Genomic DNA, 20,699 nt, shown 5'->3' with positions numbered 1-20,699 from the left:
CTTTCCTCCGATTCATATTTAAAATTCTAACTGATTCCTGGCGCGGAGGGCGATCAATCTTACTTCCGAGTCGCCTCCCCGGCCCTATCCGTCTTTCCAATAAAACGATACTCGCGATAAACCTTTCGAAGCCAATTAGGGGCTAATTGATTTTAACTGTAAATCTATGAGCCCTTTCCTCGGCCGGTTCTGCGGGATTGCGGTTAAGACGGGGACCGGAGATCTCTGCCAACCAGCCAGTTGTCCTCGATAAATTTACGATGACTGAACTCCCTCTTCTTACGCTCCATGCTCGTTTTCGCCTGTTTCCAAGCGTTAATGAGACCCGATCGCGTCGTGCCATCTGTCTTTCCGTGATTCCTTTTGTCTCGCTGCCAGTCTTTCTACCCTCTTTCCGTTTCCGCATCCATTTTGCGGAAGAGCTTATTATTAAACGTTCCTCCGATCGACTCTTTATCTTATCAAGAAGCTTTCGCGTAATAAGCGTTCGAAAGGAAGCAAATACTATTTACACTCGTGAGTGCCAGTTGCTTTATTATTGTGGATAGTGCATAGCGTACAAGAATTTACTACGTAAATATATTGGTGGCAGATTCAAAGGCCCATCGTGGAATTAGTCGACGTGAACCGGTTGATTCGTGTTCGTCAGATTTTCTAAGGAACGGCCTTTTCGATGGCCCTTAACTGTAGGCGAAAATAATCACGTTGAAAACTCGCCGCTCTCCATTGTTCAAACATTTCGATAAATTAAAATAATACTCACTGCAGCCTAAATACAGAACGCAGACCTGTCCCTTGGCACAATCGCTGTCCTTCTTGCAATTTTCATGCGTTTCCCGTTTGCGCCGGTCGTCCGAGATCTGCACTGCGACTACGTCCGACTCGTCCTGTCGTTTCAAACAAAAAATTTGATCGCGAGACAGTGACACAAGTTCGATCAAAGTATAGGTTGAAACGTATCTGAAATAATTCTACTCCATTGGCCAACGTTTTTCGCTACTTTCTATCTCGAGCAAGAAGATTCGCTTCTTTTAATACCTCCGAGTGATTTAGTACAAAAGGATCGAAGCGAAAGCTTCTTTTACTCACTGACTCTCCACTGCGATCTCCTAAGCGGATCACGTGAACCTCTGGCTCGTCCTGCGGGTGAAGGACCAAGGACGATTAGAACATGATCGCGATTTACCAGAAACGATTGAACCACGCGTTTGTCCGGTAGGACTAGCTCGTATCTTCGTACCTTGTCGTTCTTAACGATGCACCGCGTTGCCGAAACAACGTACACGAACAGTAGAATCAGAAACAGTCGGCTCATCTTTGCTTCTCGTCTTGTTCACGCGGTCTGGGAAACACTGCCTGATGCTAATACGAATCGCTCTTTAAATACAGAATCTGTGCGTCATCTTTGTCGTAAACCTAGATCCACTATCGTTACAGACAGGTAGCAATTAGCCGAACAGATTAACTAAATCTTCGTCGAATTGTCATACCTTTGGATTATTATTGGAAAATAAAGTGGGAAAGCCCATAGATGGAGGAAAGATAGTCAACGTCGTAAACCACTGTCAGTCGCGATCGCTTCATTTTCGCGCAACGGTCTTTATCTAAATTGGAAAAACAGAATGGCCCGTAAAACGGGTCACGAATTCCAACGAACGACAATTACGTTCCACCGTTTACGAGCCATCGTTAGAAAATGCGTTGTACGGCATGAAACGAGGCGACTGATTCGTGTCGATCGTTCGCGATATCATCGCGATTCGGTCGTTTCATTAAGCCCGCTACGGGTGAATGAATTCCGTAAAACTCATATGTCCGGTGAAAAACGAACATTGAACGAGGAAGGGAGAGGCTTGTTCCGCCCTCGGAAGTCCACGTTCTTCCTGTTATCGCTCTCGTTTCCACGCTTTAATTACCAGGCCCATTAATAATACGATGATTACGCGCGGCTAATAATATACTGCAGTTGATTAAAAGCATCCTCGAATATAACTTTAAAAATTCATCGTCACGTTGAAATTGTTCAATCGTTTTTAACGTTGCAACGGTAAGTTTTATAAAACGCGAGTGATGAAATATCTTTTTCGCAAAAAATTGGATGTTTAGGAATTTAGAAGAACATCAAAGGCTTTACCCAGCCATTTTCATATCACTCGGTGACGGAAGGATATAAAAATTCGTCGACCCCGTCAGAAGCATCCGTTTTACGCGACTTTTTACGTCCTAAGAGATTAATTATGCATGCCTGATGTAGCCACGGTCGTTCGACGAGAATGTCCTAGCCTGTGTAATCGTTCCGCTGTTCGAAGACGTGGATACGTTCAGTCGATTCCGTACAAGTATCATAAATGTCTGAGATAGATTTATCGCACGACGTAAATTTCTGTCATATCGTCCTGCGACTCGGTTCTACTTTTGTGTCGATTTCGTAGAAAATGACAGCTCGTAGATCAACGGATAAGATGACTCGCGTTGAAAACTAAGACGAGAATCGCGCCAATCAATGGCCATCGAGTGAAAATACAAAAAATTCTGTTTCATGCGAAATTAATAGCATCGGCATGCAGGATTTATAGATCGGGAAATTTTATTACACCTACCATGCAATGTTTTTCAGTAATTCGGTTACTTTTACAGTTTAATATACGATTGCTCTGGACTATAAAATAATAATAGTAATAATTCAAGTTTGGCGTAATTCGCAAATTTATGTTGCAGAGGGTAGAACAAAATCTCTGATTCCATCGAAGTTCGATATTTCAATTCGTGGAACACAAAGTTCCATAAGGCGATAAGTTTATTCCATCCCTATCCGACAGTAACATCACAGCGAGGGCGAAAGGCGGTCGCGTTAGCATAGTCACGACAGAGATGTCGAAGTTGCGGCCGAGTCGAAACCAGCGGTCCCCCGGCGGACACTCGACGTGACCGGCGGTCCTTTGTTCGCTTGATTACCGAACACCCTTGAAACTAGTCATTAGCTTGGCAAATAGAGAAGTCCGTGCCCGCAAACCCGCGAGTCGGAGATGGCAAGGTGTTCGCTTGCGAATAATTGTCCTGTGAATTAATTTGACCGCGCGTTTCCTAATACTATTCTGTCTTATTTAACTTCTCGCCGGTAACGAACTTTTCGAACAGGAGCATGCACATAGTTATTTATTATTTATTTTATTTACGTCGAGTTGGTTATCCTTAGAACGATTTAACGAAGGTCAAACAGCGGTATAATCGATCAAACGTGAAAAACGCTATTCTTGAAAAGGGGAATTCGCAAATAAGTAAAGTAAAGAGGAGGAACGCGATTAGATGCGATTCCAGCGGTGACACGCCGAGAACCTAAAAGCGTCGTAAGGTCGACGAAAGAGTTGGCGGAACGCGCTCGAGAGCCTGCGACGCTTCGTAATCTTGCATAGAAAAAGAGAAAGAGAGAGAGAGAGAGAGAGAGAGAGAGAGGGGAAGAAAAAAGAATATCGCGTGGAAACGGCGCGAGGAACGGGTCAAACGACGCTTAGCGATACAACTGGTAGTAGCGTTAAACGGTCGACTCGGCGTCGGACACGCGCGAAAATAAATGGAAGGAAAAGGCGTCGAATTCAGCGAGATCGTTCGTCAGTCTCGTATATTTAGACCGTGACTCTCTGTGTGTCGCGACGCGTCCTATCCTCCCCTGTCTCGTATCATCGTGATTTTCGCGTGTTCGTACGCGTATACGTCTTCCGTTCATCGACGAAAGTCCCTTAATCCGTGGAAAATAAAATTGGACGCGGTCGATCGCGTCGGGATTAACGTTTCATCGGATGGACGGCGAACTTTATTCGGTTCTGGTCGAGTCGAATAACTGGTTACAATTTCGGTCGTTGGCGTAATCCGGTTCGAACGGAGAATTACAAGTTAAAATTTTACAGACTGATTACCAGCGACGGAGGCATCAAATTATTTAATATCGATACGCTGGTTTGGTGGACACGCGAGCCGGGTGGGGGCATCTATTATTTGATATTGATTTCGTTGGAAACGTGTACACTAGCGTACAAGTCGGCGCGATTCGAATCGTGGGAAAGCAGCTTAATTGGAACGATTATCTACCCAGTCAAAGAGATAGCGACCAGCATTTCATGATGCACTTACGTAACGATTAAACCGCGTGTATAGGCCACGAGGATACGTTAGAGGTACATCGTTAACGATGAAACTAATGCGGGACTGAGATTGGGTGGCGTGGTCGATAGAGAGAATTCCCTCATCACGGAGCCAAACCGGGTCCTCCATGCTCCTTCCCATTTACGCGCGATATCTCGTAGTTCTAATAGCTGGGCCGCCTTGTCTTACAGTTCATCGATAGGCTGTATCGAAAAATTCTCGTAATTGTGCTCAATCCATATTACGTTATTGCATCGATTAGAGTCACGATCTGCCGGTTACTCGCTTCCACGCGACCGGTCGAATAATTGAGAACATTAAGCTCCTTTTTCTCTTTCCTGGTCTCGAAACCATAAATGATAAGCGATTATCGCAGTGGTCAAGTGGTTCGTTTTTTGGTAACGAAGCATCGTCAAGTATCTCTTTTCCTATGTTCAGTTTTCAAGTGGCGAGACCTGTTTCGCAACGAGAGAAAACGGGGCAAAGGGACGACTCTGTTTCCTATCGAAATCGACGGCGGGACGTTTGCTCTCGAACGATACCGATCGAAGGGCATACGTCTTCGTCCATCCACGAGACGTCGCTTCTCGAAAACAAACTAGCTCCGTTTGAGAATGCAGTCGCCACCCTCGTGTCTCACATATAGACTAATTTCTACGAGCGTCCCTCGTGACGTCTCCAGGGAGCAATGATGGGGCTCGAACAGAGCCATTTGCCGGTGTGTAGCCATTGAATTCTATCCATTTATTCGATTCGAGCCCGCAGAGACGGCTGGCGAAAGTTCTAATTTCTCCGTACGTCGCGTAATTTCTTTCCCACGTTAATTAACGTCACGCTTAAGTAGCCGTAAATGAAATCGAGAAGCGAGAGATAAACATCAACGATTTTAACGCTGATCAACGATCGCCAAAGGATACGGTAGACTCGAAACTAGCCCATCATCGTAGCTTGTCATAGATCACGCGTGTACGAAGCATTGTGAAAGACTCGAAGGCATCGTAAATATACACATATACCATAACTGTGTGCTACAGAGTTCGTGACTTAATCTGCAAGGGTATCTAGGCTATTTACGGCCGCGTTACACTGCTCGTAGATTTATGAGCCGATTCGGGTTTCGTGCTTTTAGATCTTTACTCCCTCGGCCCTTTCCCTTGTGCTCTTTCGATACCGTGGATCGACGCGCCGTCGTTTAATATCCGCGATGCATCGATACCCGCCGCGCATTTGCGTAATTGCGCGCGCGTTTCCATTTTATCCGTCGATTTTTCGCGAACCGCCACGCCGGTCACATCCGACCGGTATTTCGGACCGTCCATTCAAAATAAATAAGCAATAACCGACGAGGTAATCGCGAGAATGGTCAGAATTCGGTGATCGATTGGCCATTTTTGTTTGCCATTGAGATTAAAATTCGAACTTTGAAATGCTTTTAATAGGATAATACTAATGGCTGCTGTTACTCGCTTTTTCCCTTTTACACGTAACAGTACATACGCGCAACCAGGAAAAGCCGAGGAACTCGCAAGTTTCTCGGAATCAGGCGGAACGAGCGCCTCCACTTTCCTCGACTTTTCGTCTCGCGGTAAGCTTGGAAGACCGCGAGCAAAGTGCCAAACTGAAAAGAAACAAGGGAGAAGGGTGATCGAGCACGTGGATAGGGGTACCGCGCGTCTAAGCGTACACACGCCAGATTCTCGCGGTTTCTTCGAAAGTTCGGTGCCACTATGGCGCATGGAACGGCGCGTACGAGACACCCCGAACACGATACTCCACTCCGAGGATCTCAAGACGATGCACCGGTCTGGATTTCCGCTTTAGACTGCTATTATGCCAACGAATCGTGAGTTAGGCGAGGGTGAACGTCAGCCTTAAGCCGAGCCGCGGTGATATATCCGCAATCGTATAGCTTCCGGGCTTTTCTCGGCATCGAGTCGTGAAAATTCTCCTAAGATTTCCGCGAAGTCGTGTCTGAACGTCCGAGGACGTGTCCGAGGAACAATTCTAGCCTTGACAGGCTAACCAAGCGTTATAAGCTCTTGGTCTACCATTCGAGTGTCTAATTACGAAGCATCTGATAAATATCGTTCGGTCGAGCAAACGAACCAAGCCGAACGAAAGTCTTACCAAGTTAGTTTCTCCCTCAGGTTGAGGAGATGATCGTCGTCATTTTTTCTTCCGACCCTCGAGGGGCGTTTTGATCAATAAGTCAACTAGCGTTCTTTCGTTCTTAATTGGGCCACGGATTAATTCCCTTCAAGTGTCTGACCGCGACGATTTATTCGACGAGGAGCAGTGGCGGCGGGAGAAGCGGGAGATAAGCAAGACAGAGGAAAGTAGAGGAAGAGCGCGCCGGATTACGAGGACTTAACTAAACGGACAGCGCCGGGCAGAAGGATGCTTCTTGACGTTTTATCGCGACACGCGTTGCCCGTTGCTGTCGACCGATCGGATTAAGTGCCGTCACGTGGAAATTATTTGGGAAGCGTTAAATATCATCGCGACCCGGCCGTATAGTTAATGAGAGGACGCGAACAACCGAAAATACGTCGCTTTTGCGGCGTTGACAATGTCTGGAAATTCGAACGATCGACACGCTGATCTCTATGTAATAATTGGTAATTATTTAATAAAGCCGAAGAGGCGGCAGACGCATTGTACGGGTCGCAATACGTGCCGGCCGCGCCATATCCAGGCAAAATATTCGAATATAATTAACGCATGCGACACCTTGACGTTTTATCCGTTTCCGGACCGTCCTCGTCACGGTTAATTAATAATAAGCGTTTAATTAAGCGAATGGATGAGCGCTTTTGCTGATTGCGTTCGCATTACCGATGGTTGTGCATGTTGTCATTTGTCGTGCTTCGGTATACTGGGTGGGTTTAATCGGTCTAGCATCTTGAGACTGCGCATACTGTCAATTTAAAACTCATACATTTCAGATTTTTAATTCTGAACTCGAAGCTTGAAATTTGTCCATATCTGCCGATAAATCCTGATAAATAAATTTGTTTTCTCCGATAAATATCAACTTTGTAAATAATGTAAAATCGAAACTGGATTACGCAAGGTGGCAGTGCATCTCTGATCCACCTGGTATATTCACAGGATCGACCCGAGTGTCATTTACGACACGTTTTCATAGCGTCGGCGTGCTTCGTCCGGCCGACAATTCGGTTGGCGGTCCGTGTCACTGTCACAATGCGATCCACCGTTGAAACATATCGTTCAATTATTCCTAAACTAATATTTATCACTGACTGGCGGGCCGATGGCGCTCGTCCGGGTCGCGCATTTATCGTAGCTTCGTTCGTGACGCACCCCTGGTTGTCGCGCGAGCTCGCCTCCCTTGAAATATGAACGAGAAACGTTACGACTTTGCGAGATTTTACGAGCCGTCGTAATTCCGCGGTACGTTATATACGCCACGGTCACAGCCAGAGAGAATCGTAAGGGAATTATAGAACGCTTCCGCGTCCTCTGCGTTGCTAGTGGGAAAAGGCAATGGGGGGGAAACAGAGAGTCGTTTTTAGGGTGGTCCATGACACCACTTTAGGGCGAACATCCCGGTAGCTCGTATCGAGCTGCAGACGAACGTGGGGACAGCCAGTATCCGTCTTAATTTTCGAACGTAGTTCGTAAATAAGTTTGCGTAGAAGTGGATCGCCAGTTCGGGCGCGGGGATGGGGACGCGTCTAACTGAATTATGGGAATTAGCGAGCCGGTGATTTGGCAGGGGCGTCGAAGATTAATGGAAGGAGCGGCCGAACGATTGAAATCGTTCGTCTCTTGTCAACAAGTTGTTATTCCAGGATTTCGGTCTCCGGTTATCTTTGACTAGTAACTTCTTCCACTCTTGTCGTTCAATTTGCAAGTTAAGCGTTGAAGAATTATCAGTCAGATTCATCGGTTAGCGTTAACCGCTGGGATTTCGTAGCTTAAAACCGGATCATGATATAAGATCGTCGATTTTTCTTCGCTCTCAAGCTGCTTGTCGCGATAAAGAAAGTAGTTAGGCAGCTAGCAGTTTTACAAACGACACTGTCACGCGTATTGTAGGTTCGTGCGTCGGTCGCGATTTCGATTCCGCGATTACGATCGAATTTCACTCGTCCTTTCTCGAGCGGTAAGCCTGGGCTCGAGCATGATAATTAATAAACAAACTCATAGATATGCGATAGAGCGTCGGGGTGAGCAGGTCGCGTGAGATATTACGTGCTGAGGGGTTGGTTCGCTTATCGACGATTAGAAACGCGATTGCCTGCTCGTTGGGATGTTTCCCGATCCCCGTGTGTTCGACTTTCCCCCATCCCTCTGCTCGGTCGCCATTTTATTCGTTCGATCCTACTGTCCTTTTTTATTTCCATCTCGAATGGAAAAAGCGACACCACTTAAGGGATGAAATGGTTTTAACGGGAAAAGTAAGGAGAAGAGGAAAAGTGGCCGAAACGGTAGGCTTCGTGGGACGAAATTCGCGGTAAAAGTCTAGTTGTATCGGGCAAAAACAAGGGTGAGTTACGAGCAAAGGGTGCGTCGGTTGGTCCTCTCGCTCGTTCCTCAACCTCCGTGCCCTCGCCGAGTGGATAATTCGAGCGATACATTTGAATTTCCCGCCGTTACCTCATCCCACTAAGTATCTACCGTCTCCTCTTATTTTTCCTAGTCCCCATCCGCTATCTACATCCCTTCCTGGCCATCAGGAATTTCCATTAGCTAATTACCGACTCGACGGATAGGCGGCTCCGCGTTTTGCCTCTTTTAACCGTCTCCATGGTCCTGGGGATTAGATTCCTTCGCACGACCTTCGAGAAGCAAGGAATCCCAAGATCGGACCAATTAAAACTCAATTAACATATCAGCCGCGCGAAATTTGAATTTGACCTAAAAATTGGGTCTGACAGTGTGCTCGGCCGTTTCCAAGACCGGTATCGAACGAAAGCGAGAGTAGAATTCGGGTATAATAATCGCGGATACGATTATTAATCCTCGAGGTCGCTTTTCACTTATCATTTACGCGATTCGTGTTCGTAGCCGCGAGGATGGCCGTAATTATCGCGACCGCACGAATTCAGCCGGTCGAACGAGAAGGCCAGGTTTTATCATTTACACTTTACACCGTAATTAACGCGTGTGCAACAATTAGCCGCGATTAGAGCGAAATCGCGTGGAATAAATTACGCCGCGGGAATCAACGACGGAAGTTCGTGCTGCGCGTAAACCCCCCTCCCGCCGATATAATTTATCGCCGGCTCTTCGTCACGATCGTAACCGCGATATTATTTCTCTGACTGTTCCTATGTTTCTCTGTTTCAGGTAAGTGGAACAACGACGCTACTTCCCGCTGTCGAAGGATATCCGTCGTGCCAGAATTTCCCGATAAATACGTCTTCGAGGCAGTGCTTCGTTCGAAATCAATTGGCAAACAGTCTTAATTGATTTTGGGATACTCCTCGGAATCCTTAGAATTCCATTCGCTTCACGTTACCACGGCACATTTCGTACAACGCGCTCGAGGACAACGTTTCGGTAACTGGTACGATCAGCCCTCTCGAAGAAGAAGAGAAAGAAATAAAAAAGAAAGAAGAATCGGTAACAGCAAGGGGCTAAGTGGGTAATGTAATGGGTCTCGGTTAACGCCAAAAGCGTCCGAAACTGTTGGAGGGTGGAGACGACGGAATTTTAGCTATTTCCTACGGATTGTCTCGGGGACGTATTTTTCGAAGGGCGGTTGGTTGGGGTTGGGTTGGAAGGACAGGCTACGAGTACATAGCGATTTCCAGCAATCTTATTTACAATATATTTCGACCCGACGGACAGGAGGACTTCCTTGCTATTGTACGAAAGAATTGCATAAATACGATTGAACTCGCTCGCAGGGATTCCAGTAAAAAATTGAAGATACGTTTAGCGTATTGGTGGATACGATACTGTTCGCGCGATATATTCGTGTATTTCACAGTAAGGTTGATTTTATTTTGCTCTCTCAAAAGCAACGACGCGGCGACGGCGCGACGTTTCCTGCTCGATGCACGCACGATCTTCGCGAAGGTTGTAAAGGTTCCTCCCCGTATCTCGTTCGCTATGGACGTTCGCCCGATAAATTATTTCTTTTTTTTTTTTTTCGGTTTTATGACTCGTAACGCCTGTACAGGTCTGTATCGCTATAAAAGTCGCGTATTTCACGCGTACGCCAATCGATCGGCGCGCACAATGCTCGCGTTCTCTCGGTTGAATAAGTTGCCGCGCGATGAACGTTAGGCCCGCGTTGCTGACTTATTGCGCAAGTTTTCGGCTGCGAAGCAATTCGAGGCGGCGCAGCCTGAAAACAAAGTTTTTGGAGACTCACGGGAACGCTGCTGTGTTAGGCCGTTTATACCTCCTACGCCCCAGTTTACGGTGGTTTAATTATCGGTTGTAAATCAAGGCCGTCCGAAGGGGACGAAGGGTGAAAAGGGGAGAGGTTCGTCGATAAATCTCCGCGACTACTTTGCACCGAAATAACCGAGAGTGGCTGCGGAACGGCACGAAACCTGCCCGAGGATTGACTCGTATCGCTCTCTTCTTAATTAATTTTTGCTAATCCCGCGGCTCGATCGAATCAACGCCCGTCGAATCCAGAGACACCGGGGGTTGGAAAGTTTCGCGAAAAATTCCACGCCGTGGCGGCACGTCGAGAAGTTCTTCAACTCGTCGGATGGTAATATTTGCATAAGTAGTCTGCGGGATCGTTAAATCCACGCCGGAAATTAGGGACGATATTAAATATGCGCTGTAAAAGTACCACTGACGATATTTTCCTCGCGATCATCGCCACTTCATCTCGAGGAATCGTTCTTTTGCATTTTCCATGTCGATGTGCTTAAAGGAGGAGCAGTTAGTGTCCCGAACGTTGCTCTCTCTTGCCACGATCGTTCATTGAAAAAGCTCGTTTCTCGCACGGCCAGCCAAAGGGCTCTTCATCAACAACAGGGACTATCGAACGGTCAGGCTTGCGAGAGTTTCGCCATGGGAGCGGTTTCCTTGAGCCAACCTCGCCGAAAACGAGGGATCTTCGGAACACCTAGCTGCCAGCCGACTCTGTAACGAAGGTCGCAGGGGAGAATAGACGCGCCTTCTCGAAATTCCGTGAAGAGAGGAGCGAGATACGAGGAGGAAAGATTCGATATCGGCTGAGAATCGATTTCTCGACTTCTTGCCGGACTTTTGCGCAGCGAAATTCGATCGTCATCGAGAAAGGCTTTTCTCGAGGACTCTTCGAGAGACGGACAGAGGGAGGGGTGGCTGTGCTAACGAAGCCACTCCCTCGTCTCTTCAGTGACCCTTGTTTCACTCCACTTTGCGCTGGAAACTGCTCTTCCTCATGGAAATTACTTCCGCGCGTGATTCTCATGACTGTCCATTTTTTTTCTCGAAGCCGGGGATCGAGCGGAGTAAGGGACTCGGAGATCGTCCAAGTTTCCTCGTAATATCGATTCTCGTTCGAACAGTTTCGAAGCAACGACTCTCGGGATATCGGTCTATCGGTCGTTTAAAACTTCCGACCGCAACGAGCCACTCGCTTCGTTGCGAGCAACAAATCTCGAAACACGCTCGATAGCACTTTCATTAAGGGCGCTCCTTCTTTTCGATAGGCAAAATCGAGTCGAGGAATTTTTATAGAGGTCTGCCGCGCGTACAGCGGCTGCTACAGTCTTTGTCGTCGACGATCTTCGAAGGAGATAAGCCTAAAGACAATAGGGTGGCAGTAGGAAATGACAGCGCACGGAACTTGGAGATTCGGGACAGATTAAGGGTCGTGAAATCTTTCCCTGGCTAGCAACCTGTGCGCTCCCCTCTCGGTATTTTATAAACTTGCCGAATCCCCGGCTCGCGAAAGTGCCTCCTTGAGTTCTCGACACACTCGCCGAGGATACGGACCGAGATGGAAAAATGGCTGGGAGAAGGGATTTCCTCCCCTCTTCGTGACACGGTAAATCCGTCGGAAGTTGACGGAGGCACGATGCTGATTCGGAGAAAAAGGTCCACTTGTACGTGCCGCTATTTCTACTTATGCCGTAGAAACGCTGAATCGTTGCTAAATTACGCACCATGTCCCCTCGTGTTCTTCGTAACGTGCCGCGAGAAACAATCGGATCGCTCGGGATGATTTTTCGATATCGCCCGTTCTTCGCTGGTTTTCTTCTTCGATCTCGAACCGGATATTCTTACCAATCGCGTAAATCTGCCGATCGTAACTCACCTATTGTTAATCACTAACTGCAGTAAAGCGACGCGTTAATCTCGCGAAGCAAAGCCGATCTGAAATCTATGCAAATACAATTACCCTGCTCTTTAGCATCGAGCTTCGGTTCGCAGCCCTTGGCACGGAGATCGGTCGGTCCTTATCAGCTCGTTCTTCAGAGTATCCTGCAAACGAGGCGGGATCATCCCGGGGACTATGTTAATGCAATGGGGAGAGCCTTATCCCGCGGGATTAGCCGGGTTCGCGGCTCGTTCTTCTCCTTTTTGTTTCTCCGCTTTTTCCTCCGGATCGATCGACCGACTCTCCACGTTGCTTCTACTTATTTTCTAACCGTCCACCGCAACCGCAAAGACGTACGGAATACTCCTCCTAACAAACACGTTAATTCGCCAGATACCTACTCGCCGACTTATCATCTTCTGTCAGTCTGTAAACTGTCGATGAAAGAGAAAAAAAAGAGCAACGTCGAACTCATCAGAAAAGCAGAGATCTCTCTCGGTGCTCGGCCCGTGAATGTTTAAAGTGGCTGCTAAAAAGCACGTTTCCGCGAACTCAGGATGTTTTCGCAAAGCAACACGCACGGTTCGCGCCAAAAATAATCTCCACGTCTCTCTGCTAGTCGGCAGAGGCAAAGTTTTGCTCGTAAAAACAAAGTAACACTGGTACGCCCCTTATCTGGTTCGTTCTGGCCAGGTTATAGCCAACCGAAGATAACGCGACCAGGTTAAAGTGCATCGGGCGCTCTCGATGCAAACCCGTTGGCTCTTGAGGTCGCACTATCAACCGCCCACCAGATCCTAATCGATGGAAACCTCCGAAGGGGATGCTTTATTGCAGCTTCCGCACTGCCACGGGTCGCTTTCATTGCTCCGTTCTTGGCGACGAAATTCGTCGTCCTTGCAACAGCCGATTCTGTCCCGATAATTCTTTCGTTTCGTTTCGACGCGTTCGAGGCGACGACGTAGACACGAATAGGATATGTTTGCGTTGTAATCGTAATGAAAGGTTAGGTTTAGGACGTAATAAGGTTAGGGCGAGGGGTATATTTAGAGTAGACAGATAGGGTTCGAAAATGGCACGGTACGTTCCCTATGAAGCGGTCGGAACAAGTGGAGGGCGGTTTAAAATAACGGTGGCAACCACCGGCCTGGTGGCCCTTACACGAAGATTTTTATGACCGCCAAGTGTTTTCGGGACCAGCCTCTGCTTAGCCAGGAGTTAATGGCGCCAGACGACGTTCAGATACTTTTTGTTTGTTCGTCCCGAGAAGAAACGCGACATTGTGTCCGGTGGTAACGGGGCGGTGCAGTAGCACGGTGAATCTTCAAACGTTTCATTCCTTTCTTTCCTTCTCTCTTTTATGGAACGATCTACGGTCTACTTTAAGGTTCGATTTACTCGAAGCTCGGTCGAGCGTGTCGAAGCAACATTGCAAAAGTCAATCGGCCGCACGCGTACCCCGAAAAGATTACCAACGAAAGAGGGTGGCGGTTGAATTATGCACCCTGCAAATAACCTTGGAGAGTCACGTACCCGTTCGCTAATATACGACGCTGTATCCGTTTTTACGGGGATTGTCGAATCGCGTTAAACCTCCCCCTCGGTGGCCGATTATGCTCAACGAACCTTCGTGCTCGATCGAGATCGATGTCACAAGTTTCCCCCGTAGGAATTGGCGATTCGGGCGATCGGGTCGTCTGTCAACGGCGTGAAAAAATTGATCGTTAATGAGCGCTGGGGTGGTGGTGGGTCTGGTCGAAGGGGTATTAAAATCACGCTGGCGTCGAGGGGATCGTTCGGCGACACGATTGTCTCCGTTTTTTCAAGTTAATCGGTGGCAAATTCGCCCTTTGATTCGTGGACGCGGCGCCGCGGCCAATTAATGACGGGGGAAAATGTAATTAATAAAAGGTCGGCTGAGAGAGCGCACAGGACGGGACGAACGTTTTGAGGTGTTAGATTCATGCACGAGGCGCCCAGATCGTTTTGCAAGCTCGAAGAATCGTAAGTCGAAGCTTAGAGCTGATGTCACTTCCGGCCTCTGAACACAATGGCGCTTAATCGACCGGAAGAGGTCAGATTCGGTCAGCTTCGTCGAATATTTGCCCCACTTTCCATATATTTTCCTTCGCGTTAAATCTGATTGCTCTTTCCCAGCAATTCTATCTACGGAATATTTTATTTAATATCGTTTGCAAATCTTTCGCTATGATTCGTCCGAAAACAAACGCCGCGGCAGTTTCGACAAAGACGATCCGCCGAGCACAAGTTCCTATCAAATCGTTTCGTAGAAAAGATCGAGCGATCCTTCCACGACTAAAAAATACACCCAATAGTCGCGCACAGAGAAAGATAAAAAGCCCGGAACGTCCATCAAGAGAACGTCGTACGCTTGTCGCGGCGCGCAGGGAACGCGGACGAAAAAACACGCCTGGTATCCGCGGCAGACGATTCCGGGGATAACACCGCAGTCGATTAACAGCCCCGGCCATACTACCGACATATACGAAGATCTCGCTTTCAATTTCGGTCCGCCACATTTTAATCACCGGCGATAACTCTTCCGATATATCGTAGTTGTCCGCTTGCCCTCTGGCCCCATCGCGTCGTTTCCCTGCCGCTCTTCGTCCCGTTGCGTGGCTCCTCGATGCCGCAACGCAATCCCGCGGAAGAAAGCAATTCGACATCGAGTTGGCCCTCGATCGGGCCGCACGCTCGCTCGCGCCAACTCTTCGATATCTCCTGGACTCGGTCATTGTATGCGCTTTCGCCGCAACGCGGATGAATAGTTAACTTTTCCACGGCGCCCGTACAAAGTGGGGCAGTGTGTACCGTGGCGTCCCGGACGCGTTCCGTCTGCATCGATATCGCATCGTACACGTTTATTCCCCGGGAGTTGGTGCTTCCGCGTGGCTTCTCCGCATTCTCGGCGGGATATGCAAGCCTGTCGGGACGTACGTCGATCGATGCCGTCCGCGCTCAATGCACGATGAAAGGTCTAATTTCCATACGCGCTCCGCTTGCATCGCACCGGGCCCTACCGTCGTGAATTTGTATCTAGCGCAATTCCCGCGTGCCATATATGCCAGCGTGTCTTCGTGCAAGCGGAGGCTGAACGCTGCTGGCGGATATATTACCTGGGCAGCCGTATTCCAGCCGATTTTAATCGACATCCCCTGAGATAGACCGGGCTATGGCCGTTTATCATGCACCTTTTTCGCCAGCACGTTTTTCTTTATTCAAACGACTTGTTTCCCGTATGCCTAGGAATAAACGACCGCTCTATTCCGCTTTATAGTTTTTTGTTAACCCCGCCAGAACCGCCATGGATGAATTCAAGCTGCCGGACGTCGTGCATCAATCGTAGAAAATTTGCTACTAAACAGAAATGCCAGGGTATAATTTGATAAGCGCGAATATCGAATTTGATATCAAATTGATGGTATAAAATCGAAAGATCTCTGCAATTTTGCGCGAAGTTATTACGCGCTCTCTTACGATCGAGTGGATGAAATTTGATGACAAAGTCGCGCCACGTTACTCGCGCAGCTAACTTACGTTTTCGCGTACGCGGTTCACGGCCAACGGCGTGGACCGGAAATGGGTCAAAGCCGAATCACACGGCAGCCAGATCGATTCCGCGCGATCTCTCCCGCTGCTTTATCGTCACGACGGGATATCCAGAGGTCATTAACGCGAGAAGAAAAGCTCGGATAAGTTACGTGCCAGCTAAAGAGCACTTGCCTTCCCGAACAGTGATAGGCTTTCTCCCGGTAATGACAACGTCAATGCCGAGTAATCGACGTTCTGTTATTCTCGCAAACAGAAACTTAGATATCGCCCTTGAAACTATCGACTTGGAGTCTTTTTCGCACCAGACTCGGTCGATACAAGATAGATAGATGCAAATAAAGATCACACTATGTACAGTGTTATGCATCTTTTGTCTCTGCTTCGCGTTATTAACCTGGCTAAGGTCTTCGTTTTTATGACAACAACATTCCTGTTTCAAACACGCAAAAGGACTTAAATCTGAAAAAAAAGAGGAGAAAAGAAAATGAGGGATATAAGTATAAAATTGGAATTCCGTCATCTTTCACGAACTTTAAAAATTTCTTCTAAAGAGATACGAGGTTCGCCCAGAAAGTACCACCCGTTTACATGTAAAAGCTATATAAAACGATGGAATGTAGTCGCAGAAAGTTACCTAGCTTCGTTCCGGTATTCACATAAGCCGTGCAAAATTTTATGTTTCAATATTTAATGTCGTCGTTGCATCGTACGCTTAAAATGACGACGCGAATTGAAAATCTCGCCGATAAAGCTTCTACGGTTTTTAAAAGCTGAAAAAATTCATCCAAGAGGAATTCACCACCGAGTTATAGCAGTTAATGGTAATAGACTTATGGATGAATTATTGGTGAGACCATCGGTACGGCAATTCAATGGGGGCAGAAAAATTGTACGTGGTCGTAAGCATTCAGGCCGATCGTCTCTCATTACAGAGGAGCCGAAGAACGTGTCTGCGATTTCATTGCAAATGATATTCATTGCAGCTTTTCGTAGAACTTAAAGCGTTGTTTGGTCGACAATGCTTCGCGAGAAACGATGATTTATAGGATTGCTTAAGGCGATGGTTATGTGAACTGGTGGCGGAAGCGTATGACGAAGATATAGGAAAACTCGTATAACGTTACGATAATTGTTCAAATAGAGCTGGTGGTTGTATCGAGTAATAACTTGGTATACGTACTAAAATTAGAAATAAAGAAAGCTTTTTAAGGTGCATTTGTATTGTTGTACTTTGAAAACGTATATTACTTTGTGGACGATGCTAGCGTGATAAATCGAAAGTGATCCAAAGAACGTATTTTTATTAAAAGTCGTAATAAGAAAAGGTCACGCGACACAATTAGACTAAGTAAGAGAACGAAGGACGAGACAAAAGAAAGTTTCTTGCCATTCCGATAACTTCATCCCCTTCGTAGCTGCACAATACTTTCGAATCAGGAGACCAGACGAAAGATCTTTGAACGGAGGCAAAGAGACAAAGATACGGTTCTAATTAGCCGTGTTATTTTTCCGAAGAAGTTGATGTTGATCGAATGGAACGTTTCCATTCCGGGCATTTGTCCCGAGCGACGGAAAGAGAGCAAACCCTCCGGCACGGTTAGCGAAGAGTCGTCCCACGGGAGAACGAACGTTAGCCGAGAATCGTGGAGGGACGTGCGAGAGATTTGTGTATTTTGACGAGTTTCAGCCTCGTCGGAAACCGGATGTCTCCACTCCGTCGGCTCGAGGCGCGACCAGCTGTCTCATCGCTTTCCACCTCACTCCTCTCTCGCTTTACCCTCTCTCGAACCTGTCTCTCCTTCTGTCCAGGACAGAATGTCGTTATAAATGCAAATAACCGCTCTCTTTCTCTATTTATCCTCTTTTTTTTCCGCTTCGCGGCTCCTTGTCCGGACAGCGGGAAACGCGGGCTAATTAGTAAGAGAGATTAAGGGGAAATTTATTTGGTCGAGATCTCATCCCGCGCTCCGATGCACCTCGTCTCTGGGGTTGAGTTTCGTTCGCGAAAATTGACGAACTACATTGTACCCCTTTCGTTCCGATTCATACGCTTAACTCAATTACGACTCTTTCGTTGATTAGTGGAATTGCGGGTTTCATTGTACGGTCGAAAGAGGAGAGGAATCCTTTGACGAAAGCGAGTTTATCAATCGACGTTCCTCGTGTTCCGCAAAAAGACCGATTCGGTAGAAAGTTATCGTAGGACATCGGCTGCGAGTCGAGCTCGTTGAAGGCGCGAATGGAACGAAAGAGTGGGAATAGGCTATCATAAACATCGTGACAAGTTCATTCGAAGGGAGGATCGTTTTTACAGAGAATGTTTCCGATCGTCCGATGGAAAAGTGTAGAGAAACCGGGAGGTGGCGCGTGCGCGAGCACTCACCACCGAGTCTTGGTTTACGGCGTGGTGGCGCGACGCCAGGCGTCGTCAGTAGCGCGGCGTGCGCCGTCACACTCGCACGTTCCTCCTTCAGAAGCCGCGCATTCCTATGTAGCTCGCGTTGGCACACGTTCTGTCTACGATTCGTCGCGTATTACCGAACATTTTTATTTTTACTAACATCCAGGTTCGATCGTTCGTCTACTCGTTGCAGGATATAGAAACGAAAAGACATCCAAAGACATTTTTATAGTGTTCTCCAGTGACGTGTGAACAGGAAACGCGAATTCTATTTATTGAGAATGACGCGAAGATAATGTTACGGGAACAAAAAAAAAGAAAAAAAAAAAGAAGAAAGTATCGGACCAAGAGAAAATCGTCCCTCTGAATCAATTTACAGTTCGATCGGAAAATTATCGGACAAAAAGAGAGAGAAATAAAAGAAAAAAATCCAAGTACCAAAGTAAACGCGAATAATCGATGAGAAATTAAGCGGAAAAGACGTAACTAAAACTGTGTATTTCACCGTGGCGCAAGTAAATACGGACGACAGGATAAACACGATCGCGGTCTAACGTCAGCTTCGTAGGAAGTTTTTGCCGGGCTGCGTCGGTCGAGTTGTGTTCCGGCTTTCGTGCAGAACGGTATTCAATACGCGGGACGTTGCGTTCGCGGTTATCGCGGCGGAATAAATCGCGATAAATTGCCGGTTCGTGCGGAGCGGCGCCTGTACACGTTATAGGGCCTCCTCGCACGTGTCGCGCTTCCACGGTGAAGCCGGCTCCTGTTTTCCCCGTTTGTTACCGACGTTTTACGCTATTACCAGTTTATTAGCCCGTTACTCGTGCCGTGATGCTTGCCCGTGTCGATTAATCAACCGGAAACTCCGGCGACATCGACGTCGCTTCTCTCGGTTGACGTTCCTGTCGAGGCTGATACCTCGAAGTCTGCACACCTCTGATGATCCGCGACCGTTCGACCGCTCGAACGACTCGCGTTCTTTCCTGAACTACGTTATACCTTCCTTCTCAATAGATAATTTAGCGATGATTCGTTTAAAGGGGATCGTCGATCGCGTTACGTTATCGTTCGATGGTTTACGATCGATCCGCGTTCGAGCGTGATGTTCGTCGAACATTGGTCGTACTCGCCACCGATGAGCTGTGAAAAAGTGTTGTGAAAAGGAGTATACAGTGAAGTTACTCGTGTCACACGGCGACAGCACCGACGAGCCAGAGGAAAGTTCCTTGCTGAAATCGGTGGAACGACATGGCGACTGGACAGCAGGAGGGCAAGGAATCTCCCAGGTATTTCTTTTCGATCCACACCGTCACGTCACGTCGAGTCGTAATTATCGCCGCTTCATAGAGGGAATTTTATTAATCCCAAGACGCGTGAAACGTGTTCAGCCTCTATACCATCACTTTCTTTTGTTCGATCAAACAATTTTGCTGGAACAGTCACGTTTGGTTCACGAAGGTAGAGAAATCCTTCGCTTCGCTGTTTCGTAAGATACGCGAACTACTCGTCGAATGGTTCTCATCAACAAACCATTTACCTCCGATAATCTTCTCGCTTATTATGGTAGGAACATCTCGATAAACTTCATGACGGTGGACGATGGAACCGCTCCACTCACTATCGCGTCGACGCAAATAATTAATTGTCAACGAGCGATGAAGTCGGGAAGCGATCCGCTGACGCACCTTTGAGCCACGTCTCGCGTCCAATTACCGGCAAATGGGACGATTCTCGCGGGTTATATCCCGTTTGAGCGCGAGTCTGTGCAACGCCGGATAGATTTGTTTTCGGCGGAGCACTTGAAAATTAAATGCGCGCGATAATAATCGCGTAGGCACGTAGGTCGCGACGCGAAACGAACGGGCCGTGTACGTTTCGCGCGATCGACCGTGTACAGTTGCAGTTGCACACGTGCAGCTCTGGCTTTAGGTACATAATGCAGTTGGTGAGAGGTGGCAGGTGAAAGAGGGAGAAAGGGGCGGCGAGTGCGAAATTACAAACAAAACTTGAAATGCGTGTCCCCGCTCTCCGTGCGGACGACATAATAACTAATTAAAAATACGCAAATTGCTGCACCTCGTTAATGGGAATAGCGTGCGAGCGACTGTCCGACAATCACACGCGGCGTGTAATTATTCGCGATTTCGTCGCGAGACATTTGCAGACAGCGATCCGCGCGCATCGACACGCGTGAATTCGCGCGATACGTGGCTACGAGTCCCGTGACGAAACTTATGGGAGACGTAGATGATTAATAGATGGGCGAGAATTTTGCCAGCGAACCGGCGATAAAATTGTACAAATTAGTTGTTAATACGAAATTCTAGATAGTCGGTCGTC

General features: G+C 47.6%; 2 protein-coding genes across 7 annotated transcripts in view; one reads left to right on the top strand and one right to left on the bottom strand.

Moving 5' to 3' along the window:
* LOC122566552 overlaps positions 1–20,699 on the top strand; it is a 258,455-nt gene that overhangs the window by 121,892 nt on the left and 115,864 nt on the right. The window lies entirely within an intron of this gene.
* LOC122566553 lies at positions 506–1,328 on the bottom strand. The gene is made up of 4 exons (XM_043723984.1): positions 1,241–1,328; positions 1,090–1,140; positions 764–887; positions 506–684 (listed from the first exon to the last, which is right to left on the bottom strand). The coding sequence occupies exons 1-4, from the start codon at positions 1,313–1,315 to the stop codon at positions 614–616; spliced, it is 321 nt and encodes a 106-aa protein (XP_043579919.1). The 5' UTR covers positions 1,316–1,328; the 3' UTR covers positions 506–613.

Source organism: Bombus pyrosoma, linkage group LG4 (assembly GCF_014825855.1).
Source record: "Bombus pyrosoma isolate SC7728 linkage group LG4, ASM1482585v1, whole genome shotgun sequence".
Taxonomy (NCBI): Eukaryota; Metazoa; Arthropoda; class Insecta; order Hymenoptera; family Apidae; genus Bombus; species Bombus pyrosoma.
The sequence above is the reverse complement of the archived record's forward strand: the minus strand, read 5'-3'. Positions and strand labels throughout refer to the sequence as shown.

Bases quoted from the DNA above. Each gene is read 5' to 3' on its own strand.
- LOC122566553 (XM_043723984.1), bottom strand. From the start codon at position 1,315: ATGAGCCGACTGTTTCTGATTCTACTGTTCGTGTACGTTGTTTCGGCA. The intron at 1,141-1,240 runs GTACGAAGATAC...CTTCACCCGCAG, and splicing joins GCATCGTTAAGAACGACAAG to GACGAGCCAGAGGTTCACGT. The intron at 685-763 runs GTGAGTATTATT...TTTCGCCTACAG, and splicing joins CGTTCTGTATTTAGGCTGCA to TTAAGGGCCATCGAAAAGGC.